At 41.2% G+C, this 24849-nt stretch overlaps 1 protein-coding gene across 4 annotated transcripts in view; it reads right to left on the bottom strand.

Moving 5' to 3' along the window:
* The window catches only part of grin1b (glutamate receptor, ionotropic, N-methyl D-aspartate 1b), a 53902-nt gene that overhangs the window by 7360 nt on the left and 21693 nt on the right, over positions 1-24849 (bottom strand). For 3 of the 4 annotated variants that reach the window (XM_077599961.1, XM_077599959.1, XM_077599962.1), the window contains 11 exons: positions 21441-21615; positions 20656-20806; positions 20502-20588; positions 18595-18730; positions 9727-9854; positions 8399-8563; positions 7029-7147; positions 6839-6951; positions 3051-3199; positions 2660-2817; positions 58-219 (listed from right to left, as the gene is read on the bottom strand). In XM_077599961.1, coding sequence (XP_077456087.1) covers positions 58-219; positions 2660-2817; positions 3051-3199; positions 6839-6951; positions 7029-7147; positions 8399-8563; positions 9727-9854; positions 18595-18730; positions 20502-20588; positions 20656-20806; positions 21441-21615 — 1543 coding nt within the window. Of the gene's footprint in view, positions 1-57; positions 220-2659; positions 2818-2895; positions 2987-3050; positions 3200-6838; positions 6952-7028; positions 7148-8398; positions 8564-9726; positions 9855-18594; positions 18731-20501; positions 20589-20655; positions 20807-21440; positions 21616-24849 lie in introns of those variants that run through there. The other variant, XR_013300201.1, reaches the window with a different exon arrangement.

Here is a 24849-nt window from a genome sequence, read left to right as displayed (position 1 = left end):
CTGAAAGCCGCCACTTTAGTCATTTAGTCTTTCGATGGCGCTGGCGTGGGGCCTCACCTGAGGATGGCCAGCGACACATTCTGCTTCCAGGGACTGTCTTTCCGCATCCCAATGCCAAATCCAGAGCGGAAGAAAAGTTCACCGGTGGTCACTAGGTCGCATTTCTGCGATGCCTCGAACTCTAAAACGGCGCTGTCCCAGATAAAGGCGTGGAGTTTGCTGCAAAGGGCACATATGCCTTATTCTATCTGTTCTCTGAACAGACTATTCCTTTTGGGTGGCTTCCAACATAAAGTGACCCAGAAAAATGCCCGAAAAAAATCAACAGGAATTGAACCAAAATGAATAGAAAGTATGGCTGAACAATATTGTAGAAACTGACCTTGCGACTTGTTAAGGGATTGCAATCTATTGCGATATTAAAATTTTTATATCTTGATATATATCTCATAGAATAGGTCAACAAGAATGCCACAAATCCACAGGAAGTGGCCCAAAATCAACACAAAACTCATAAGTGCATCATAATTAACCAGTGACCCCAAGATGAAACTGGCCAGAAATTCTCTAAAATCAACAGGGACTGATCCAAAATGAATAGGCGGCAACACTGAAATGTTCAAAAACCAACAGAAGGGGACCTAGTAATGACACAGAATTAACAAAATGTGACTCAGGAATGCACTAAAATTATGTGATATGTACATGCCATAAAAATGAATAGACAGACACCAAAAACCGATATGGGTATACAGTAGTACCTCGAGATACGAGCTTAATTTGTTCCGGGACTGAGCTCGTAGGTCGATATTTTCGTAACTGGAACGAACATTTCCCATTGAAATGAACTAAAAACAAATTAATTTGTTCCAACCCTCTGATAAAACACCAAAAACCGGATATTGGAAAAAAAAGTTTTATTTCTTCTAATTCGCCATCTATTAAGTAACACAACTAGTGGTTTAATATTACTAAAATCTGTTTAATAGAACTAAAATTAGACATATTTCGCAGAGGGTAGAGAGAGAGGGACATAGAGGGGGGGAGGGGGGGCAGGCGAGCGGGGGAGACTTTTTGCACCAGTGAATCGTAATATAACAAACAAATTTAAATTAACTTGGATTACGATGCAGACACACTCAAAAATAAGTTTGATCTAACCTTACACTAAACTTAATTCTAATTTTGTTTTACATTTTTATACAATTCTCCCGGCCGGGTGGGCTCTGTATGCCCGAGAAGTAGTCTTGAATTAGCGATCGCTCCGCCTACGGGAGCTAACAGGCTAAGGTGGGGAAAAAAACAGTGATGTTCTTATGAGCAGCCAACGAGAAGTAGTATATACTCCTCGTAGCGATCGCTCTGCCATTCGCGCTGAGTGACGGAAAAAAACATTGAAAAAAATGCCACGCTCCGCTCAGTGCTCGTAGATATCTTTTACACACGAAAGAGATGCGGCAAAAAAGACAGTGTGCTACAATGATAAACAGCCTCTCATGTCTTGGCCACCTGGCTTTCTCGTATCTCAAAATGTTTCTCGTATCTAGAGATACAGACGCTCCCCTACTTACGAACGAGTTAGGCTCCGAGCGATTGTTCATAAGTTGAATTTGTTTGTAAGTTGATTCAGTGCTATATTTTGTATTATAATTTATGTTTAAGGCCTATATAAGTATATTGAAGGTTTATATAAGTGCATTTGTATGTTTAAGGCTTGTATAAGTAACACACATTGGTTTGTACTGAAAAAAACATTTAATAAAATGGAGAGAATATGTACAGTACTGTATAGAGAGAGAGAGAGATTTATGTATTAGAAACTGGCCGAAAGAAGCGATCTAACGACGATTGCAGTTTTCTTCTTTTTTTCATCATAAATGATGCGGTAGCACTGTATGGCATCATTCAATTGATTTGCAAACTTTTGTGCAACGTTCAATATTTGGGTCCTGCTGCTCGATCTTTCTGTTTAGAAATGGTACTGACGGTCGAACGATTCAAGTTGTATTCACATGCAACGCTCACCACTTTCTCATGCACATCATTCGTTATTATTGCCACTCGTTTCAAATGAAATGGCTTGCCTCTTCCTTGCAACTCCCTCAATAGAAGCCTTTCGCTTTTTATCAACCATATTCAATAATGGATGCATGAGATATTTAATGATACAAATGAAAAAGGTTCTTTGCACACTGGAGATACGTTCACGCACTTCCGCATTGCAACGAAGAAGAAGGTAGATGCTGGGTGAGCTGAGCTCTCACAGCGCCAGGCGTCGGTATTAGCGGCGAAAAGTACTACTCTGAAAAAGGCGCGAAATACAAAATTGGATTTACGAAAAATTTTCGACTTAAACGCAATTCGCAGACATGTTCGTATGTACCGTTGTTCGTAAGTTGAATGTTCGTAAGTAGGGGAGCGTCTGTAATTATTTGCTCGAAATTTTACCCGTATCTCGAAATGCTCGTATGTCGGGGTGCTCGTATGTCGAGGTACCACTGTAGAATGAACAGGAATTGATCCAAAACAACCAGTGACCCCAAAATGCCTAAAATCATTAAGTGACCCAGAAATGACACTAAAACAGTAGGATTTTCTCGGGTAAAAACACTTGGTCATTTAGTGTAAAATGTATGAATGAAAGGTATTGATTTCTCACTTGTCTCTGACAGCCTGTATGGCCTCAGCAGCGCTCTCGTAGTTATGCTTCTCCATGTGGCGATACATGGTGCTCAATTCCACTTGACGCCGGAAGTAAATGTCAACTGAGCTCTGCTTGACCGTTGCGTAGATGAACTTGTCTGATGGGTTTCGCAGCTAAGGAGCGCCAAAACAAAGAAAAAGTATCAAATACGGAAGCTGGGGGAGAAGGCAGGTAGAACGGAAAACACGCACATTTGGAACTTCCAAATGGTAAGGTACGGCATGATGATGAAGAAATGAGGATGATGACCATGTGGATGAGGGCTCTGAGGTGCGACGACCGCTATGACGTGAGGAAAAGATGAGTGGTCAAAGGCCACACAAAAGGGGGCTTAGCATTAGCTAACCCTAGGGTCGTTGATGCCAGTGATGCGCTCCTCAGGCCGGTCCAGCACAAGGAAGGCGGCCAGGTTGGCCGTGTATGACGCCACGATGATCATGGCGAATCCCGCCCACACCATTCCTAAAATCCTGGCTGAAAAACTCCTCGGGGCTCCTGAGAAGGCAGAGGAGGAACATGTCCCGAATATTCAAATTATCGTATTTTCTCGCATATAAATCGTCCCCTCGTATTAGCCGCAGCGTTATAATTGCCTTGAAATCGTTTAATTTTACAATTTCTTGCGTATAAGCCGTCCCCCATTTCACAATTTTCACCTCCATATTCATGGTTTTAATAGGGAGTACAAATGTGTTACTTTGAAGAGAAAATCTTAAGAAAAATCACCCCAATCAAAAGCACATTATTAGGGTCAATATCATAAGGAAGTTAGTAATTCATCCAGTAATGGTTGTTTTATCGCTAAACAGAAAATAACCAACAAATACTGAATGTTAATTTGCCGACCTGTAATGGTGAAAGAGTAGCAACGCTGTAAGTCTTATGCACATACAAGTCGTACTCTTGATTCAGTCAGCACTTTTTTGAGTTACAAACACGGTTTATATGCGAGAAAATACGGTAATCCCAGATTTTGCCTTCTGGAAATAACCATATATACTGAAGTCAGAAGTCCAATTGTCCGCTTCTTTCATTAAAGCCTTGCTGTGTGTTTCAACACACCCTGAGACTCTTTCTGCTTCTGAATCGGCAAGCCGATTAAATATGGTTCCACAACAACTAAGAAGTCAGTAATCACAAAAACTATAATTTATTAAACAAAAAGAACACGCCAAAAAACAAGAGTATCAAAAGGAGATAACATAACAATACGACCGAGCCGGCGAATAAACTAAGCATCTAAAGCAGGGGTCCCCAAACTTTTTCCTGTGAGGGCCACATAACCTTTCCCTTCTCTGATGGGGGGCCGGTGTCAGTTTGTAACAAAAAAAGTGTGACGATCGTAGGGGAGCTTAATTATTTTTATTGTTTTCCAGAAAGCCACACATAACCAAATAACCCTTTCCAGGTTCTTTACAGAAAAAAAGTCAGGAAACAAATAATAACACTATTAATGAAATAAATAATAACTAAATAACCCTCTCTGAGTTCTTCACAGAAAAAACAGGAAATAAATAACACTATTTATGAAATAAATAATAACTAAATAACCCTCTCTGAGTTCTTCACAGAAAAAACAGGAAATAAATAACACTATTTATGAAATAAATAATAACTAAATAACTCTCTCTGGGTTCTTCATAGAAAAAAAGCCATGGAACATTAACTTTCTGTTGTGCCATGCACAATCTTAACAGATAAAAGTTCAGCTCAGTTGTCAGAGCAGAATCTCTCTCACGTCAACACTTTGCAGCATAGTGCTTGCTGGTGAATTAGGCAGTGGACTCGTAGCGGGGCGGTGAGACCCCTTTTTTCCAACTCCCGGTTCATGCGTCCCATTAGACTGCGAGTTTCACCCACCATGCTAGGAGCCCCGTCAGTCGTGATGCAAGGAGCCCCGTCAGTCGTGATGCTAGCTAGCTTTGACCAGTCCAGGTCCAACTTCTCCATGGTTTGGCACACTTTGTCAAAAATATCCTCTCCTGTTGTAGTCTCTTTGAGACTTTGGAGGGCTGCCAGATCCTCGCATATCTCAAAGTTTGCACTAACTCCACGAATAAAAATGAGCAGTTGCGCTGTGTCTTGCACGTCCATGCTTTCATCCAGTGCTAATGAAAAAAAGTCAAATTCTTTCGTCTTCTGCTGCAGCTGGGCATATACATTACTCCCGATTTCTTCAACGCGTTTGGTCATTGTATTCGCCGACAGACTTGCGGCATTAAATGCATCTTTCTTCTCGGGACACACCTCCTCCGCGACAGCACCCATACATTTCTTAACAAACTCTCCGTCAGTGAAAGGCTTACCGCTGCTTGCTATCAGTTTAGCAACCCGAAAGCTGGCCCGAACGGATGCCTGGTTCAGCTGAGCTTGGCGTACAAATATATTTTGCTGAGATAGTAGTCCACTTTTTTCGCTTTGAGAGTTTGTCTGCTCGTATTTGGCCTTGCAAGCTATCGTACTTGTCTTTGTGATGGGATTCATAGTGTCGGCGAAGATTGTATTCTTTGAATACCGCAACCATCTCTTGACAGATGAGACAAACAGCCTTTTCTTTGCATTGAATAAAAAAATAATCGTTTGTCCACTCCAAGTTAAATACCCTGCATTCTGAATCAATTTGTCTCTTACCTAACTTTTTCGCCATTATTCCGTTCTCAAACAGGTTGCAGTTTTTATATGCTTGAATAGTCCGCGATGGTCCCAGGGCTCCGGCCTCACCTGCGATCGTCCCGATGTCTCGGTATCACTGTGCTCGCGCATCCAACGGTGGACGTGCCCGCGTGCATCAAAGGGAAACACTCTCCCCGCGCGTGTCACCAAAGAAGCAATGCGAAGCCCCGCTTCACTGGGATGATTTGTGGGCTCAGCAGGGGTGCAATGAACCAAACACAAGATTAAAACGTCCGAGTCTTCAAGGCCAAATAGGAAAAAAAACGATAGCGTCTCTGGTATCGTTCAGAGGGCCGGTCCAAATGTGCCGGCGGGCCGTATCCGGCCCGGGGGCTGTAGTTTGGTGACCTCTGATCTAAAGGTACAACAAAACAGCACGACAGAGTCGGCGAAGAAACTAAGGATCAAAAAGTACAACAAAACAACACGACCGAGTCGGCAAATGAACTAAGGTTTTCAAAGTACGAAAACACTAAATACAAATGTCAAAAGTCACAGCGAGGTGTTGGACAAGCAGGGCGGTAAGCAAGGGGGAGACAGGCAATCCGCCGACTGTGGCCAGTGTCCTTAAATACCGGATGTGTCAATCAGCTGCAATTGTGCTGAGGCTGCCCCACCTCGCTGCTGAAAAGACACATCATTGTAGGCAACAAACATGACAGTTTCTTTGTTGCTGCTGTTATCGTCAAATTTATCTAATTGCTGTAATGTCACCGAGATGCATATTTGGATGGTTCCTCTGACAAAATGCTCCCAGGACTCCATGCATTAAAAGATGGAAGATATTCTTCCCAATATCTCATCTCATCTCATGCTTGCTCACTGCTTTATCCTCACTGGGATCGCGGGGGATGCTGGAGCCTATCCCAGCTGACTTCGGGCTAGAGGCGGGGGACACCCTGAATCGATGGCCAGCCGATCGCAGGGCACAAGGAGTCAGACAACCATGCACACTCACAGCCATACCTAGGGGCAATTTCGAGTGTCCAATCAGCCTACCATGCATGTCTTTGGGATGTGGGAGGAAACCGGAGTACCCGGAGGAAACCCATGCAAGCCCGGGGAAAACATGCAAACTCCACACAGATGGACATGACCTGGATTTGAACCCAGGACCCCAGAGCTGTGAGGCCGACGCGCTAACCACTCTCCACCAGGCTGCCCATCCCAATAACCGTGTGATATTAATCATACCTTGTTTGGAGGCATTTTTAATCGTTACCTTTTGACGGTAATATATTTGGATCGTCCCATTGCAGCCTACCACATAAATTGTGTTGATTGCTCGATGTCTGAGAACTTATTGACGAAAGGAGCAAATAATTATGGGCATAACACAAATAACGTGCAAACAAATAAGCATGCATGGTCGAAAACCCAAAGTAGCCATTCCCGGTTGCAGCTGACCCTGGACCGCAAGTTTCAAAACCTATAACACAAAATTGGCGCTTGCGGAATCACCTTCTCCGATGCCGGAGTTGAGCAGAACCCCCCAGGAAAACCACATGGCTGAGGACAAGGTGAGGGCGTCTTCTTCTTCTTCTTCGCTGTTCACTTTAAACCTTCCAAAGGGGCTGTACACAACCACATTACGCACATTAGCAAGCACTGGCTGACACCACAAGTCACATCATTTAGCTTATAGCGCTACCTGAACCGGTCTAATAGGTAGAGCATCACTGCCACCACGTGGACCGACAGGCCAACAAGAAGCCACAAGGTGCTCTGAAAAGGTTGCATGAAGGAGTCCAGTGTGCTGCGAGGGATTTCCTGCAGGTGGCAACAAAAAAGCCTCATTCATTTCCACTGGCAAAAGCGTTTCAAATTTCCAAATGTGTCTCGTCCCACAATTTTTTTATCACATACCGTATTCACTCGCGTATAAGCGCCCCACGCGTATAACGCGTTAAAATTGCACTAAAATTGTTGAATTTTACAATTTCTCGCATATAAGCCGCCCCGATCCCCAATTTTCACTTCCATATTCATGGTTTTAATAGGGAGTACAAGTGTGTTACTTTGAAGGGAAAATCTTAAGAAAAATCATCACACCTGGTATTTCTGAGATACTGTATGAATCAAAACCACATTATTAGTGTCAATATCATAAGGAAGTTAACATGCCTGTCCTTGTAAATGCAAAATATTAAATTACTCAATTTGAAAAAAGAAACAAGTCTATCTTGATAACCTGATGCTTTCTAGTTACAGAAAATAAAATTTTCTTACCATAAGTTTAAGATGATGTGGCAGCATATTGGTTCATATTACCCCAAAAGTTGTCACTTTCGAACAAGAAATACAATGAAATAAAATCAATATTAGCGAGTTAGCTTAGCGTTGCGATGTTCTTTGATAGCAGTGGGACACTTCATCTACCCAGATACTCCGGTCAGAAAGTGAGACGAAGGCACACAGATTTTCAGCTCCAGCTTCTTTTTTATGCAAGAATGATACATACATTTTTTTTCTTGAATTTCATTCATAGACGTCAAATTAAATTTTGTTTAGCGTTTTATCTGTTTATCTATTCTCTATTTTGAAATAAATGAAAGTATCACCCAAATTCGTGACGTCACGCGCTGATGCAATGGCGGCATTTTGAAGTGATGTCACTGTGTTGTGGCGCCGTCAATTTGCGTTTTTTTGCATGTCGTGTTTTAATGTGCATATAAGCCGGACGCTCGATTTAGTCATCAATTTTTGTCCGACAAAAGTGGCTTATATGCGAGTAAATATGGAAATTTCAATTAACACCAGACGTATGACAAGAGCTTTTTTTATATTTATTAGTTGCAGTCGTAGAATGATTTCCTGACCCCGATAATTGTTGCATCGCTGAATTGTCTAATAATCGTTTTGGATCATATCGCGAGGTATCCAGAATTTTCTACCCTAAATAAGAAGTGAAAAGAAAATGTGAAAAGGGACCCAAAGCCCCCTATGCAATTTCTCCAGAAGTGGCATTTTCTAGTTTCTCTTCTTCTCTGAATGACACTTTTTCGGATGGGTGTCGCTTACCTTCTTGACCAGGATGGTCAGGCCCTGATACTTGAACGGCTTGGAGAACTCGATGTATTGAGCGCGCTCATTATTGATGGTGAGGGGGGCCACGATCATGTCGGCCAGACCCCCCAGTAGCTCACCCATCATGCCGTTCCACTCCTTTTTGTTGCTGTTGTTCACCTAACGTGTGCATACGTGATACCATGTTAAGAAATCTGGCAAAAGACCAGATGAAGGAGATGGAAAACACAAGATGCAAGGAGTTAAACCGTTTATCTGTGGACATGTAACTATTTTTTGGTCATTTCAAATAACTTTAACTACATTATTTTACTGATGGTAGCTTTGTAAATGCCCACAAATCAACATGAAGTGACTTGATATCATTATGAAGTGACACCAATATGCCCTACAATCAACATGAAGTGACCTGATATCATTATGAAGTGACACCAATATGCCCTACAATCAACAGAAAGTTACCCATTAACAATAGAAAGTGACCCCAAAATACCCCCAAATCAACAGGGAGACCCGAAATCAATTGGAAGTTACTTCAGGTGATGTAAAGTAATGTAACGATTTTAATCTCATAATTTCATGACTTCCTCCCAATATTACTTAAATCTCTGAATATTACGAGAAAAGCGGTTTTGTGTTCACACAGACTTCATGTCGCCAAAAGTTGATGCCCTTGCAACAAAACAACTTCTGGTTCACGTAATGTAAAAACAACAAAATGACCTAAATCTTGTAATATTATGACTTCCTCCCAATATTACTTCAATCTCAAAGACAAAGTTGTAGCTCACATTACATAGAAATAAGCAACAACATGACTTTAATCTTATAATATTACAATTTGATTTTTGAAATAGCACAATATGACTGAATGGTCGTCATGTTTTGATTTTAATCTTGCAATACTAATATTTTTCTGTTGGGATATTACAGTGTATGACTGCTTGGCAGATCATTTTCTCCAGTGTGCCGCGTCACAGTGATTGGGAAGCACTGGGCTATTCTATTCCATTTCATACGATTCTAACTTTTGCAATAATAATCTGCTGTACAAATGAGGCCGTATAGAGGACTAATGGAAAACGAAATCAAGAAATGATGGTGTGAAATGATCCTGGAAACAACTGGAAAGGTGTTGTCATGGCAACAAGGTCCACACTATGCATTCGATAGTCACTAAGCAAGCGCATGTTCCGAAATCATGCGTGGATATGCATAATACATTTAGCATGCATGATACATGCCTTCTTATAAAATGCAGGCCTAGGAGCATGCAGCATGACATGCAATGAAATGAGGATGCCGGCGCCCTTTTTTCTTACTCTTTCTTGTGTTCCGAACTTTCCATCGGCCACCAAATGCACCTCGTACGTGAAGTTCATGCTCATGGCCAATTTGATGAGCAGGTCGATGCAGAAGCCGTAACAACATTGGGGAACCGTCGGCTGACCTGGAAAGCGAACATGCACACATGCTTGGTATTTATTGGAATGAATGTCCATATTTGTCTGTGTGTGTGTGTGTGTGTGTGTGTGTGTGTGTGTGTGTGTGTATGTTTAACTACAAATATCAGACTTGAAGATGTGAAAAGTTGGAGACACTGGTGTTGGTAACTGTCGATCATCTTAAAGCCATGAACTGCCTGTTGCAGTAAACCAAAGTGAATTTCTCCAATAAAATACTTTGTAATCTCGATGGCTTTTCAATTGTCAACGTCAATAGCAGCCAAAGAATTCATTACTATGTTGTTGTTTTTTTTACATTAACAAAAACGCATTCATTCATTTTCAGAACCACCTATCCTCACAAAAGTCGTCGTGGAGGGTGCTGGAATCTATCCCAGCTAACTATGGGTATGAGGCGGGGAACACCGTGAATTGGTGGCCAGCCAATTGCAGGGTACAAGGAGACGGACAACCATTCACGCTCACACTCATACCTATGGGCAATTTAGCGTTTTCAACCAGCCTACCTGGCATGCTTTTGGGATTCGGGGGGAAAACGGAGTACCCGGAGAAAACCCATGCAAGCCATGGGAGAACATGCAAACTCCACACAGTGAGGACCCAGCAGGGATTGAAACCTCGGACCCAGAACTGTGAGGCCAACGCGCTAACCACTAACGTACCATTAACAAATTCATATATGAATTCATAAAATGCTAATAAAAACAACATTTTCAAGATTACCATTTCTGGAGAAAATTCATGGAGAGAAGTGAGCTTTGCTCTGCTGGTTGGTAAACTCCCAAAGGCTATTTATTTAGGTTAAATTCAAGTCAAAATGTACTGGCTGTCTTTTGCCATCAAAAGCAGTATAAACGAATTAAGTATGCAGTTAATTTAATAATTAATTACATTTACTGCATATCTGACATTTATGAAAAACAAAAGTTTTTTTTTTTAAATGACCAATTTATAGCTACAGCCATACCTCTACTTACAAATGCCTTTAGGTACAAAATTTTTAGGTTACGATTTTTTTAATATGCAAATGAGGGACTCAAGTTACGAAAAAGATCCAAGTTACGAAATCCCCCAAAAAGTAAATGCGTTTCCTTATCCGTTATTTCATTTTGAAAATATTGTTGCGGATGCATTGATTCTCACTTTAGAACATTGCTACCCTCTACTGGGCTAACATTGCATCACTCTCATTCTATCTCATATAATGACAATAAAACTGTTCTGTTCAATTCAACTGGCTGTACCACAACAACCACTATCGATGTTTCAAGATTCTCTCTTACATACCTGTCCACCTCAGCTAAATGCTCCCCTTATTAACGATTGCAATTCCCTCTATTAAGCGATTAAAAACCATACAAATGCAACGTGGCACATATTTTCACACTCACTCACTCACTCTCTCTCACACTCACACACACACACACACACACACACACAGAGTACACTTAAAAGTCTAATGGCCATGGTAAAACGGGCTCTTGCCGCATCTGGCGGACAAACGCAGGTATCACATCTCCCATTATAACAGCTGTGGAGGGAACTAATTCAGCGGCATAGCGCACATTTTCTAATGCTTTATTTATTTTAAGAAATTGATAAATCATTTCTTTATAATTTTATCATTTTTGTGTATTTCCTTATTTTTCATACAAAATTGGGACACTTTTACCAATTTTAAAGGGTTTAGTTGGCAGTTGTGTGAGGACTGTGGAACGAATTAGAGAATTTACATATAAAGTACACCTCTGCTTACGAAATTTTCAACTTACGTAAAAAGTTCTCCAACCAATTAATTTTGTAAGTCAAGGTGTAAGATAAGATTGTAAGATAAGATGACAAAGTCGCTTTGCAATTGCTTGTTCATATTGTATCAGTTTTTGTAAGTATAGAGACATCGTTGTCATAGAGACTTGACACTGATTAATCAGATTTTGCCCAAAGTTTGATCGTTGTCATGAAGACTTGACACTGATTAATCAGACTTTGCCCAATGTTTGGTCATTGTCATGGAGACTTGACTCTGATTAATCAGACTTTGTGTCAGGGTTATTAGTCTTACATTATTATATATTTGAACGCTTTGCTTTAATTAGCTTATTAGTCTTACATTATTATATATTTGCTTGCAATGAAGAACGCTTTGCTTTACTTGGCTTATTAGTCTTAAATTATTATATATTTGCTTGCAATGAAGAACGCTTTGCTTTACTTGGAATGTTAGGGTTATATTATATATTTGCTTGCAATGAAGAACGCTTTGCTTCACTTAGCTTATTAACATTAGAAAAGCAGAGTACATCTGCTTGCAACCGTGTAAATGCTCGCTCCTGAGTTAGCCTAAACAACAGGAAGGTCACTCCTCTTGGACAGCTGGAATATGGAGAAGATCCGGTGGAGCTTCATTTGTTTTGAGAACTAAACCTTCTATTTGTAACTCGGGTCATTGACTATCGACTTCTCAAAACTGTTTTCACACCCCTCCCTTGAGAAGCTCTGGTGGACCTTCATTTGTTTTGAGAGCTAAAACTTCTATTGACTTCTCACTCCTATTTTCACACGCCTCCCTTGAGAGCTGGAATGTCTGAAGTTAATAAACAGCAAGAGAGATGCGTCTAACGGCAGAATGAACTTTGGACTAAGACGGGTCGGTTTGATTCTCTCTTGCGAAAACACCACAGATGAGTCTCCTGTCTCTTTTATTTGTGCATGCATTTGGGAATGCCTATTGGTGAACCTATCACTTTGCCCAAAGTTTGGTTGTTGTCATGGAGACTTGACACTGATTAATCAGACTTTGCCCAAAATTTGGTCGTTGTCATAGAGACTTGACACTGATTAATCAGACTTTGCCCAAAGTTTGCTCATTGTCATAGAGACTGTGCTCTGTTGTCTGCCTATACAAAGACTCACCCACTGTTCATTCGGAGAGTTGCAAGGACAACAAACTGCTTTCACAGCTGTTGGAGCTCTCTTCCCATCCTGCAGTCTGGTAATAAACCTATTTCCTTCAAATTGGTCTCACTCTTTCTGTGCCTGTTCCTGAAGCTGTTTTTACTGACCCAACAAACTTTGGTGCCGAAACCCGGGACCCAACAGCCAACAATTGCCGGCGCGACGACAGAGCAAAATAAAGACTGTCAACCGCATCTTCCATTCAAAGGGTCAACCCGACAGACGTTCCCTCGTCGCTCCGGTGATCTGGTGACGGGTCCACGCTCGGACCAGGGCAGGTTCAGAACGAGAAAATCGTGAGTTCACCCTTTGATTTCTGTCTCTGTGAAGTGTGTTAATTTGAGTATTGTTCCTGTGGTGTGTTAATGGATTCAGGGACTTCGCTAAGAGAATAGAGTCAGGGACTCCGCTAAGAGAATAGAGTCAGGGACTCCGCTAAGAGAACAGGGACACCGCTAAGAATAAGTCAAGGACTTGTAGTCTTGGTGTGTTAATGGAGTCAGGGACTCCGCTAAGAATACGTGGCCTAAACAAGTGGCCACCCAAAATGGCCTCCAACCCAGAAAATTAAAGACTGGAAACATCTTCCACACCACCACTTCCAACAGCTTCTACTCTCTCAACATTGTCGGGAAAGATTCTGCAAAGGTAGCTGAAAGTCTGAGAGAAGAGGCTATAGATATCTGCCCTGCAGCACCAGGACAGGAACAACAAACATGGCCGTTACATGTCACCCTGAAGTTCATGGGAGACCGTAGACCGGACCAAAAGTGGTTAAAGCAATTCTCACAGCTGCCCACTCAACGAATCATAATTACCCACGTATATGCAACCGACCAAGGAGTCTGTTTTGCCACTGTTACCCTTCCACCGGCATCAGCGACGCTGACCTCAACGGGACACCGCCCTCATGTCTCACTGAACAAGTTGTTCACCATGGAATGGAAGGATCTTGGACCCTTAACCAACTTTGTGCTGCAAACAAAAGAATCCGAGTGGCAAGACAGCGATGAGGGGGATCAGTGGTGTGAGATCCCCGAATTTGGACAAGTGACCAGGAGGAACTTGGACTGCGTCATCGACACCATCCCCTCCACACACAAGTACGCATGATTAGACAAGCCCATGGACCTATTCTACAGCGAGATAGATTTCCCCGCTATACCAGCTAATCTATGGTCCAAGTCCAAAACTGATGTCGGACGGATGAACACAGCAAAACCAGTCACCATCGAAGCCACAACCTCTTACCGCCCTCGGGTACGGCAGTACCCGCTCAAGCCAAATCAAAAAGAAGGCATTAGCCCGGTCATCCAGGAGATGCTTGACGCAGGCATACTCATTGAAAGTGATCGTGCAGAATGCAACACGCCAATCTTCCCCGTAAAGAAACCAGGGGGAGGATGGAGGATGGTCCAAGATTTACGCCAAGTCAATGGAGCAGTGAAGTCCCGTGCTCCCAACGTCCCAGACCCGTACACACTGCTGAACGAACTGAAACCGACACAGAAATACTTCACCATCATTGATCTAAGTAATGCGTTTTTCTCAATCCCACTGGATGCCACAGCACAAGGATGGTTCGGCTTCACCTTTGGCAACAGAAATACTTCACCGTCATTGATCTAAGTAATGCGTTTTTCTCAATCCCACTGGATGCCACAGCACAAGGATGGTTCGGCTTCACCTTTGGCAACAGAAAGTTCACCTACACCAGATTGCCAGAAGGATTCTGCGACAGCCCAAGCATATTCTCCACAGAGACCCAGAGATGCATGAGTTACATCCACATCCAGAGTCCACACAAGTCCTCATCTATGTGGACGACATCCTAATTGCAAGCCCAACAGCAGAAGAAAACCGAAAACAGTCTATCAGAGTGTTCCAACACCTGGAAAAACAGGGAACAAGGCCTTGTTATCTAAGCTTCAATTTTGCCAGATTGAAGTCACATTTCTGGGACATCTCTTGTCACAAAAAGGTCGAAGGCTAACAGACAACAGGAAGAAGGCCGTCAGAGATGCCCCCAGACCATACTGTCGAGGATGGATCCTTCACTTTGCACAAATCACCCAGCCACTATTGGACCTCATGAGTGACAAAGACCTCAACCTATCAGATCCTGTAGAATTGACTCCAGCTGCTGAAGAAGCTTTCAACACCGTTAAACAGACCATACTAGACTGACCCGTCATGGGCTTGCCAGACTACAACAAGCCTTTTGTTCAAACAGTTGACTGCAAATCAGGATTCCTGACGTCTGCCCTTCTCCAACAACATGGTGCTAAACTATGCCCCGTCGCCTTCTATTCAAAACGACTGGATGCGGTAGCACAAGCCCTGTGCCTTCACAGCTGTTGGAGCTCTCTCCCCATCCTGCAGTCTGGTAATAAACCTACTTCCTTCAAATTGTTCTCACTCTTTCTGTGTCTGTTCCTGAAGCTGTTTTTACAGACCCAACACAAGGTACGACAGTAATTCAAAGTACACACTCCATCGACTATAAGATAAGTTTATTGAACAGCGCTGACCCAAAATGCCTGACATCCACATTAACACCACCAGTCAGAAACATTTTTTGTTTTTCGAACATATCTACTTGGCAAATAAAGAAGTTTCAACTTGTTATCAAGTGTGTCTAGTCCGCTACTTGCAAGTGTCTAACTGGACATCCCATACAGTGATACCTTGAGATACGAGCTTAATGCATTCCGGGACTGAGCTTGTATGTCGATTTACCTGTATCTCAAATCAACGTTTCCCATATAAATGATCTAAATACAAATTAATTCGTTTCCACCCTCTGAAAAAAAAAACCAAAACAGGTTATTACAATGGAAAAACATATTTTTATTGGTTCTAATTCACCATCTACTAACCGAGTTACAAATAACTAGTGGTTATGATGTTTAATACTAAAATGACACATTATATTCAGTACAACGGGGGGTGCGTGCAGGAGAGAGAGACACTTTTTCAGATGCTTGCTTTGCTTTTGAATTCATGTAAATTCTGCTGGCTTTTTCGCATATTATCGACTCGGTCACGCTATCTCCAGCTAACTGTTTATCTTTTATCCATATTAAAAGAAGGCTCTCCATCTCGTTATGAATGTCACTGCGCAGCTTAGAAATTATGGTTCGTTTTTGGAAGGCTTGATCTATAATAATCCTTACAAATAATCCCTGTGTGTGGTTATGTTAATATTCTCACACTACATTTGTCCAAACCATGCATTGTAGAGTTGGAATATTTTATGGTGGCCAGAAACGGCTGTCGGATCTTAATAGACAAGTGATTGAATTTCTTCACCTTCTCTAAGTGTGTAAACTCAATCGTTTATTTGTTAAGGCTGAAAGCAAAATTTATGTATGAATCGTTGTTTTTACATGATATCCCTAAACGCACCGCGTGGCTGATTAGTCGAAAAGTAGGATGCCGTTACACGTCATTTACAAACGCCATTTTGAGAAGAATTTCCACCAGCGAGTTTCCAGGTGCTCCCGAAATACTTTTTTTCTGTCGTGACAGGAAGACTCGGCGAGACACGATGGTGCTGGCCGCGCGGACCCAATTTAGTTGTAAGGTAGGATGCCTTTCCATGTCATTTACAAACATCATTTTCGGAAGAATTTTCGCCAGCGAGTCCTTATTTATATAAACAAAAAGGCTTCCGGTTGCTCCTCAGGTGTTTACATGCATTGGCGTGACTCATGTTTACTCCACGCGGATCCGACCTGAGCTATTGGCTTTCCCTTCATTTGTTCCACATCCATCACGTCCATTTTTTCCACTTTTGTCCTTTATTGCGATCTGCCCACGTGTGGATTAGCACCTTACAGAAGTAGATTACCAAAACACGCGCAATAACAACCTCGCCTCAGCAGGTGGGACCGGCGAAGCCGGGCCCTCCTGCTTGTATCCTCAATAGCGTCCTTCTGCTTCAGGATGGTGCATATTGTTGAAAAAGTCCTCGTATTGGCGAGCCAGCTCTGTCACGCATACACTACTCATGGGAAAAAATGCAACGCTCCTCCCAGTGCTCGTAGAGATCTTTACACGAGGGAGATGCAGCGACAAAGACAGTGCGCTGAAATCATAAACGCTCTCTCGCGTCTCGTATGCTCGTATCTCAAGGTAAATATTTGCTGGGAATTTTACTTGTATCTCAAATTCCTCGTATGTCGGGGCACTCGTATGTGCTGTTAATAACTCTTGGCTATTGTTTAGCATATTTGGATTTATTAGGTGGCTTGCTCAGCAGACCTAAGGTGACTGACTTTCCCCATAAAATAGTAAATATTGACAAATTTTCAGGTGCTTCAGTTGATAATAAACCGTATTAAGGTATCTAGATCCACTGAAGATGCAACAACCACCGGCGGCGAATATGTGGAGCAAGTGGTAACTTTCAAATTCCTGGTGGTCCATATCCCTGCGGATCTGACTGGGGCGCAGACACCACAGCACTCGTTAAGAAGGCGCAGCCAGCAGAGGCTACATTTCCTGAGAGCACTCAGGAAGGAGCAACTAAACACCAACATGCAGAGGGTGATCAACACAGCCCAAAAGACCATCAACTTCCCCCTACATACCCCGTCCAGCATCTACAAATCCCAGTGCCTAGGAAGGGCAGAGAGAATCATAAAAGACATTACACATCCCGGCTTCCACCACTTCAACCTGCTGCCCTCTGGCAGGCGCTACAGAGCCATAATGGCCATGACAAACAGACTCAAGGAGAGTATCTTCCCAAGAGCCGTCACCATACTCAACTCGAGTTCTGCATCTAGGAGGACCTAATCAAGACTTACTGCTAACCACTTCAGTCACTTTGAACCTGTTTATTTAAGTGACAACTTATTCATGTTATCTATGTTGACTACTACTTATTTATTATGCTGACTACTTATTTATTGATTATCTATTTATCATCACTATATATTGATTATCTATCTGTTTGTTTGTTGTTGAGTCCTTAGACTCAGCGAGTGGTGTGCTCTCAACAACTTGGCGCTGAACGTCAAGAGAACTCATCCTGGACTTCCGACGGAACAAGGCCGCTCGGCTCTGCTGATCTCACCAATGTTCCCTCTAATTTTTCATGTCTGGGCATACAGACATCCTCCTGATGGTGGCAGACCACCAATTCATTTGGACTGGGAGGGGCAAATGAACGAGTTGACATATGCAAGCTGTTTGAAAATGTGTTGAAAACTGAGCAATGTCTTGCTATTTCAAAGGACTGCCAGGCTCCATTGACTACACGGTAATCCCTCGAATATCGCATATAATGTAGACCAGACATGGCCGTGATAATCTAAAAACCGTGGTTGTCAGTCTCCTTGTGCCCTGCGATCGGTTGGCCATCGATTCAGGGTGTCCCCTGCCTCTGGCCCGGAGTCAGCTGGAATAGACTCCAGACCCCCCGTGACCCTAAAGAGGATAAAACGGTTCAGAAAATGAGATGAGATGAGACGATAAAAAACGCAATGCACTGAAGCCGCGAATGTTGGACCCGCAAAGGGGTGACGGTTCATAGTAAAGCGTTTATCAAATGACACTGATAAAATGTCCAACATTGTTAATGACAGTCCCCAATGGGTCACAGTGTCCATTACACCCACCTGGATTTTAATACCACGGATATATTTTGTCTTTCAACTTGCCCAATAAAGATGTTTAAGATTGTAATCCAGTCTAGTGATGGTTATGTGATAGTGAGGGACAACGTTTTGTTTCCTTTGTAGGCGTGCTCATACATCAGACCTGGAATGGTTCCGTTGGGTCCGGTGCAAATGACCTTCTTGATGAGGACTCCGTTGACCGTGTATTCCTCCATACACGTTCCGTCCGCCTTGGTGGGCTTGACATAGACAAAAGGCTCCTGGTGGATCGTCACAATCTACGTGGATGCACAGACAAGAAGAGTATTTTCAAAAATTGGTCCCGAAACTGCTTACAAAACTAGTGCTGCACCAATACAATTTTTGGGCTTCTGATCCATGTGGTATCAGTTAACCGATGCAGATATTATATTTCTTGGTGATATGTTTTTGAGAAAGGCTTTTTAAAATTTCTGTTATACTGCTATACTATTACTGCATACTCATGTGAATGTAAAGTCATTGCTACGTTGCCATTGTCAAAGCATCTGCTATTTACTCAGTGGCTGCTATTGACGGTGCTAAACATTCAATCCATTGGAAGTGGAAGCCCCATCTTCTATTGAAAAACACATTTCTACTTAAAGCAGAAGCATGAAAAGGCCTTTTGCCCTACCAACATGGCAATCCTGAGGCTACGTTGGAGCCTAATCCAGCAAAATATGGTCACCAAGCAAGGCACACCAGGCCAGCCATTTCAGGGCAAAAGAAGATGGACAATCATTCATGCTCATTCGTGTTAAACCAGCCTACATGCATGTTTTTTGGACGTGGGAGGAAACCTGAATACCAAGAGAAAACCCATGCAGGAACATGCAAACTCCACACAGGAAAATCGGAACCAACATGGGATTAAATCCTCAATTTCAGAACAGTGAGGCCGACGTATTAAAGATTCGTCAATGTATGTATAAGTCAATGTATAGTAAAATTTACAAAAATCATAACTGTCTTATTTTGCAGCCAATTTTAAAACATTATTTGATCAATGTCAAAACAACTGCTATTTACTCAGTGGCAGCCATTGACACTACTACAGTGATCCCTCTAATATCGTGGATAATGTATACTAGCCATGGCTACAATAATCGAAAAACCGCAAAGTAGGATCATGTCTATTATTAGTACCATACTACGTGTTTGCGCCTATACAAAAATAAGTATACAAAGAAAATTATCAAGTGTATTTATTAATGTATAATTAGTTACATGCTGTTATGCATTCAAAATATATCCTCACCAGCAATGTTCCTTCTAAGCTGCGCGCGTGCGCAATTGCGCACTACTCTTGTCTTCTCCAGGCAGCAGCAATTATATGGCGCGCACAAAATAAAATCCAAACTTTTTTTCCCTTCTTTCCTCTTTCCACATGATGGCGCCGTTCATGCGGCAGCCAGTGGCAGTAGCTCTGTCCGCTCTTATGTTTTTCGTGTTTCACAGCCCTTCTATCTTTTTTTAATTACATTTTAATATTTCTTAATACATTCCTTTTTGCTTTACTGTGCAAATAGAAGAACAAGCGGCGAAATCAGGTGAGAACTGTCTAAATCTGCTGTGTGTGTGGTTGTGTGCGTGCATGCGTGTGTGTCTAGTATGTGTGATCGTTTGTCTTCAACCTACACAATGGACTATAGTAAATGGAAATTAGCCCTCGGCTACAATCTTACATATATATGTTCATTAACATGAATATAAATATGTTCATTAATATGTGCTATCCCTTATTAAATAAATCATAGCAAAATCATGGAAAAATATTGCATATAAATGGAAACTTGACTATTTCAAGTGACACGTTCAGCAGAAGTCATTTGAACGAGAATGAGAAGTGAGAAGGACAGATGTGTAAAATAAGGTAAAATTTAAGTCGGATTTGTGCATATTCCTTTCAAATGGATAGATTTTTAGTACTCTCCTATAACGATGCCATTTTTATGCCATATCGGTGTCAATACTAGTATCGGTGTAGCACTATATGAAGCACGACAGCATATTAGCCTGTTAACCTACCTTCAGTTTGGTGGACATCTGGTATCCAACTGGCTTTTCGGTCTCCCCGCCGGGCCAGATGATTTTCCTCTGGGGATTCATCACCACCTGACATGACACATGATATTACTGTCTCAATCAAAAGTGTGCATGCACGAACGTGCGTGTCCTCTACCTGGGAGCCGTTGAAAATTCCGACCTGGACGAGTCTTCCAGGTTTCTGCTGGTAGTTCAGAATATTGTAGGTGGCGAAACGCCGGTCACCATCGTCGTTGAACTCCACTCGACCAGTCAGGCCCTCCATGTACTTTGACGACATTAGCACCCTGACACACATTCATGAACAAGTACACCCTTAGTAGTGAATTGTCTTTAATTCTTATTACGGGATCAAAGTCGTTATATTACGAGGAAAAAACTTGTTATATGAAGTAAAAGTCTTTATGTATATTAGAAGAAAAAGTCATAATCTTATGTAATTTTATATAATTTATGAGTAAAAGTCCAATATTACGGGACTTTACGTCATGTATAATTAAAGTGGTATTTTATGAGAAAAAAAATCATTACGATTAAAGTCCTTATAGTACATAATTTGCTAATATAAGAATAAATATAGATAATACATGATTATGATGATAATGATTGTCGTAAAAAATGTAATATTGAGATTAAATTGCTATATATATAATGAGAAAAAAGATGTTTTGTTATGTAATAGTATGTAATATTATAAGTATTCACAATTTTACGTCATTTAAGTCATTACATCGTTTAAGTCATTACATCAGCTATTTTTACATATATTACAAGAAAATGGCTTAATGTTATGTCATTTTACGTAAAATCACCCGGAAAGAGTTTTTACGTCACATTGCAACGTTTTAACTTTGTTGTGAATGCAGTTTAAGCGAGGGCACATGACAAATTGTCGATGTGTCAAGAAGGCAGATGAAAGACCTTTTGAATAGGGGCCCAGTCTTCCAGATGTTGGTGTTGCCCACACACCCACGCGGAGGTTCGGTAATGTTCTCCTTGTCGAGAAGCTCCTGCAGGGACTGCGCCACCACTCCCACGGCATCCATGATGTGCGCTGACTCGTTTTTACCGTTAATCAGCTGCAGACCAAGCAGGCCTAACCGGCACGCACACACACACACACACACACGAGTTACACGCGCGCACATACTAATTACAATGGTGCCCTTAATTATGGCTCGAGCCACTCGGGGCAGGTGTGTACTGGGAGTTTGCACATGCTTATTCATTTTCTTCACAAGTCACATGACTACTTCAGCTAAAGACCCAGCATTGAAAAATGAAAAAATAAAACAGTCGAAAAAATATGTGATAGTTATCGTGAATTATTGATATTAACTGATATTTTTTTATCATGATAACAATTTTGTATAATCGCCCAGTTCTTATATATATATATATATATATATATATATATATATATATATATATATATATATATATATATATATATATATATATATATATATATATATATATATATATATATATATATATATGTGTGTGTGTGTGTGGGCGGACCGGTGGGGCGAGGGGTTAGCGCGTCGGCCTCACAGTTCTGTGGTCCTGGGTTCAAATCCAGGTCATGTGTGGAGTTTGCATGTTCTCCCCGGGCCTGCGTGGGTTTCCTCCGGGTACTTCGGTTTCCTCCCACATTCCAAAGACAGGCATGGTAGGCTGATTGGACACTCTAAATCGCCCCTAAGTATGGGTGTGAGTGTGTATGGTTGTCCGTCTCCTTGTGCCCTGCAATTGGCACTGATTCAGGGTGTCCCCCGCCTCTGGCCCAGAGTCAGCTGGGATAGGCTCCAGCACCCCTCACGACCCTAATGAGGATAATGCGTTCAGAAAATGAGATGAGATGTGTGTGTGTGCGGGCGTGCGTGTGTGTTTACGTTACGTTTATGTCAGATTCATTTTAACATACTTGACTTCGAAAACACGCACATGAAAAAATGCGATCAGGCACTTTTAAATGACTGCATGAAAAAATACGGACGAGTCAGGCACTCCTCAGCCAAATGTGAAGATTTTCACATGCAAGACCCTGAGTTTGTGCACCTTCACTGGAATACCAAAATTAACTTTGTCAACACATTTTCCCATTATTTATCTCGTCTCGCTCCCCCCGCGTAAAACGAGGGTTCACTGCATTGGAGACCCCGAGCGCCCTTGTCGGAGTAACGCGACAAATGGCAGACAGGCGGCGTGAGGAGAAAGAAGCTGAAGAAGAAGATGACACAAACAAAAGATGTTAGAACATTAAGAGGCACACACACAAGCGACATAATTGACACATTCAAACATGACTGCCATGTTTGAACATTCAAACTGCATAAAACATCAAAGCTGAAGGACCACGCGGCACCAAATACGAGCGAAGTTATTGACATAAAAAATGAGGGACCACACGGAACCAAACACTCGAGAAGCCAATTAAGCAATTAGCTTCCTGCATCATGGCTGTCGTCTTTCCTTCTAAGTAGGGTTAACGCATAGCAACCATACTAATTTAGCAGCTTGACTCACCTATGTGTGCATTTAAGTAGATGCTATCTTAGCCATTTCTCTTGCTTATGTGTTCCATTAGCCGACAATTACTTAACTCTCTTGGTACATATATATATATATATATATATATATATATATATATATATATATATATATATATATATATATATATACACATTTCTTGTATCTATTATTTTATTTTGAAATATTCATGCTAGCGTTGCGTTCTGCTTGACATCTCCCTATACTCCGTTAGTTTCAATGTGGTTAAAGCAACTTTGGTCTTTATTTATAAAATTACTGGTGCGAATGAAAGAAGTATAACCTAACTGCCATCGTACAACCTAACTGTACAAATGTCTTTGTCTGTCAGATGGGGCGCAAGAGCCCGTTCTATTGGCCGGTGCTTACACTTAAAAAAAGAACTCAAGAAGAATGGAATCAATTGTTTGGTGAGGCTGATGAATCAGATTTTGAAAATTTTTAAATATTATGATGTTGAATTAGACTTTAAGGATGTCAATTCCATTTGAGAATTGTGTTCATACTGGTAGTTTGTTTTACCAGGTTTCCGTACCATATGTTGTGAATAAATTTTTCTCATGGCGATATGTGTTCAGCATTTGCCAGTTACCAGTATCCGTGCAATCCATGGTGTGAGCTGAGAAAGTGAAAAAAAATGTATACCAATTTTTAGTCACAAATTATACGTGCGAGTTATACACATGTACGCGTAATACGGTATATCAATATTTTTTAAATCATTAAAAAGGGATTTTAAAAACTACCGAATAATGTAAAACCAGAAGTTTAAATGAAACATTTTAAAGAAAGTAGTTTTTAAAAGGGCCACCAAATTTCAGTGCGGGCAGCATGGGATCAATACATGTTGAGTCGCAGTGTGAATATGAGTGCAAATCCTTTTCTGTTTTTATGTGTGACCTATGTATGACTGACTGCCGACTTGTTTGGGATGTAGTCTGCCTTTTGCTTGAATTCAGCTGGAATGGGCTCCAGCACACCATGCTCCTGACCAGGATAGGCAGTTTTGAAAATAGAATCGATTATTTTATAAGTAGAAAAATTTGGTTGATCATTCAATTCTATTTAAAAATATATATATACAAAATGTCTTGTATTTATAAATGTTTTATTTTTAATTATTTTTATATTTTATTCAAAAATCTAAGATTTTTTTTCATTTTGGGATTTTCACATTTTTAGCTGTATTTTTTCAAGTTTAATGTTCCGTAAGTATTATTTTTGTATTAATACTATTTTTATTTATTTATGTATTCCATCGATGCTTTATGTATATTTGTTAAATGTAAATTCAGACATGAAAGGGTTAAATCTCCAAATCCATGTTTTTCCCCACAAAAATCACAGTCGAAATACAACTTTGCCAATCTTTTCAAGAGCCGATTCCAAAGTTCATTCTGGGAACAAGAAGCAAATCCACCTGTCACAAGCAAATGATTTAAAACAAACCAGAATATGCAGTAAAACAAAAAATATATATTCAGTGCATCTAATGTTTTGTCAATTTTTGGAATTATATCGTTAAATTGGTGTATACCAACACCTTGGAAATTCCATGCAATTCACAGCTCATCTGTTGTGAGGCGCTGAACAATGCCACTTCAGTTGTTGTAATACTTTATCATTAAAGCAAAGATCCAAGAAAGAGAGCAGATCTTAACGGTGAAAACTTACAAACTGAACTATAAACTAATTAATAAATAAAATTAAAAAAGTATAAAAAACACAAAATTTTGTCCAAGGAAGCCAAGCAAGATTTTTCAGCCCTTAAACTGTA

This window comes from Stigmatopora argus, chromosome 5 (genome assembly GCF_051989625.1).
Source record: "Stigmatopora argus isolate UIUO_Sarg chromosome 5, RoL_Sarg_1.0, whole genome shotgun sequence".
In the NCBI taxonomy this organism is placed as follows: domain Eukaryota; kingdom Metazoa; phylum Chordata; class Actinopteri; order Syngnathiformes; family Syngnathidae; genus Stigmatopora; species Stigmatopora argus.
This window is presented reverse-complemented; position numbering and strand designations above follow the sequence as displayed.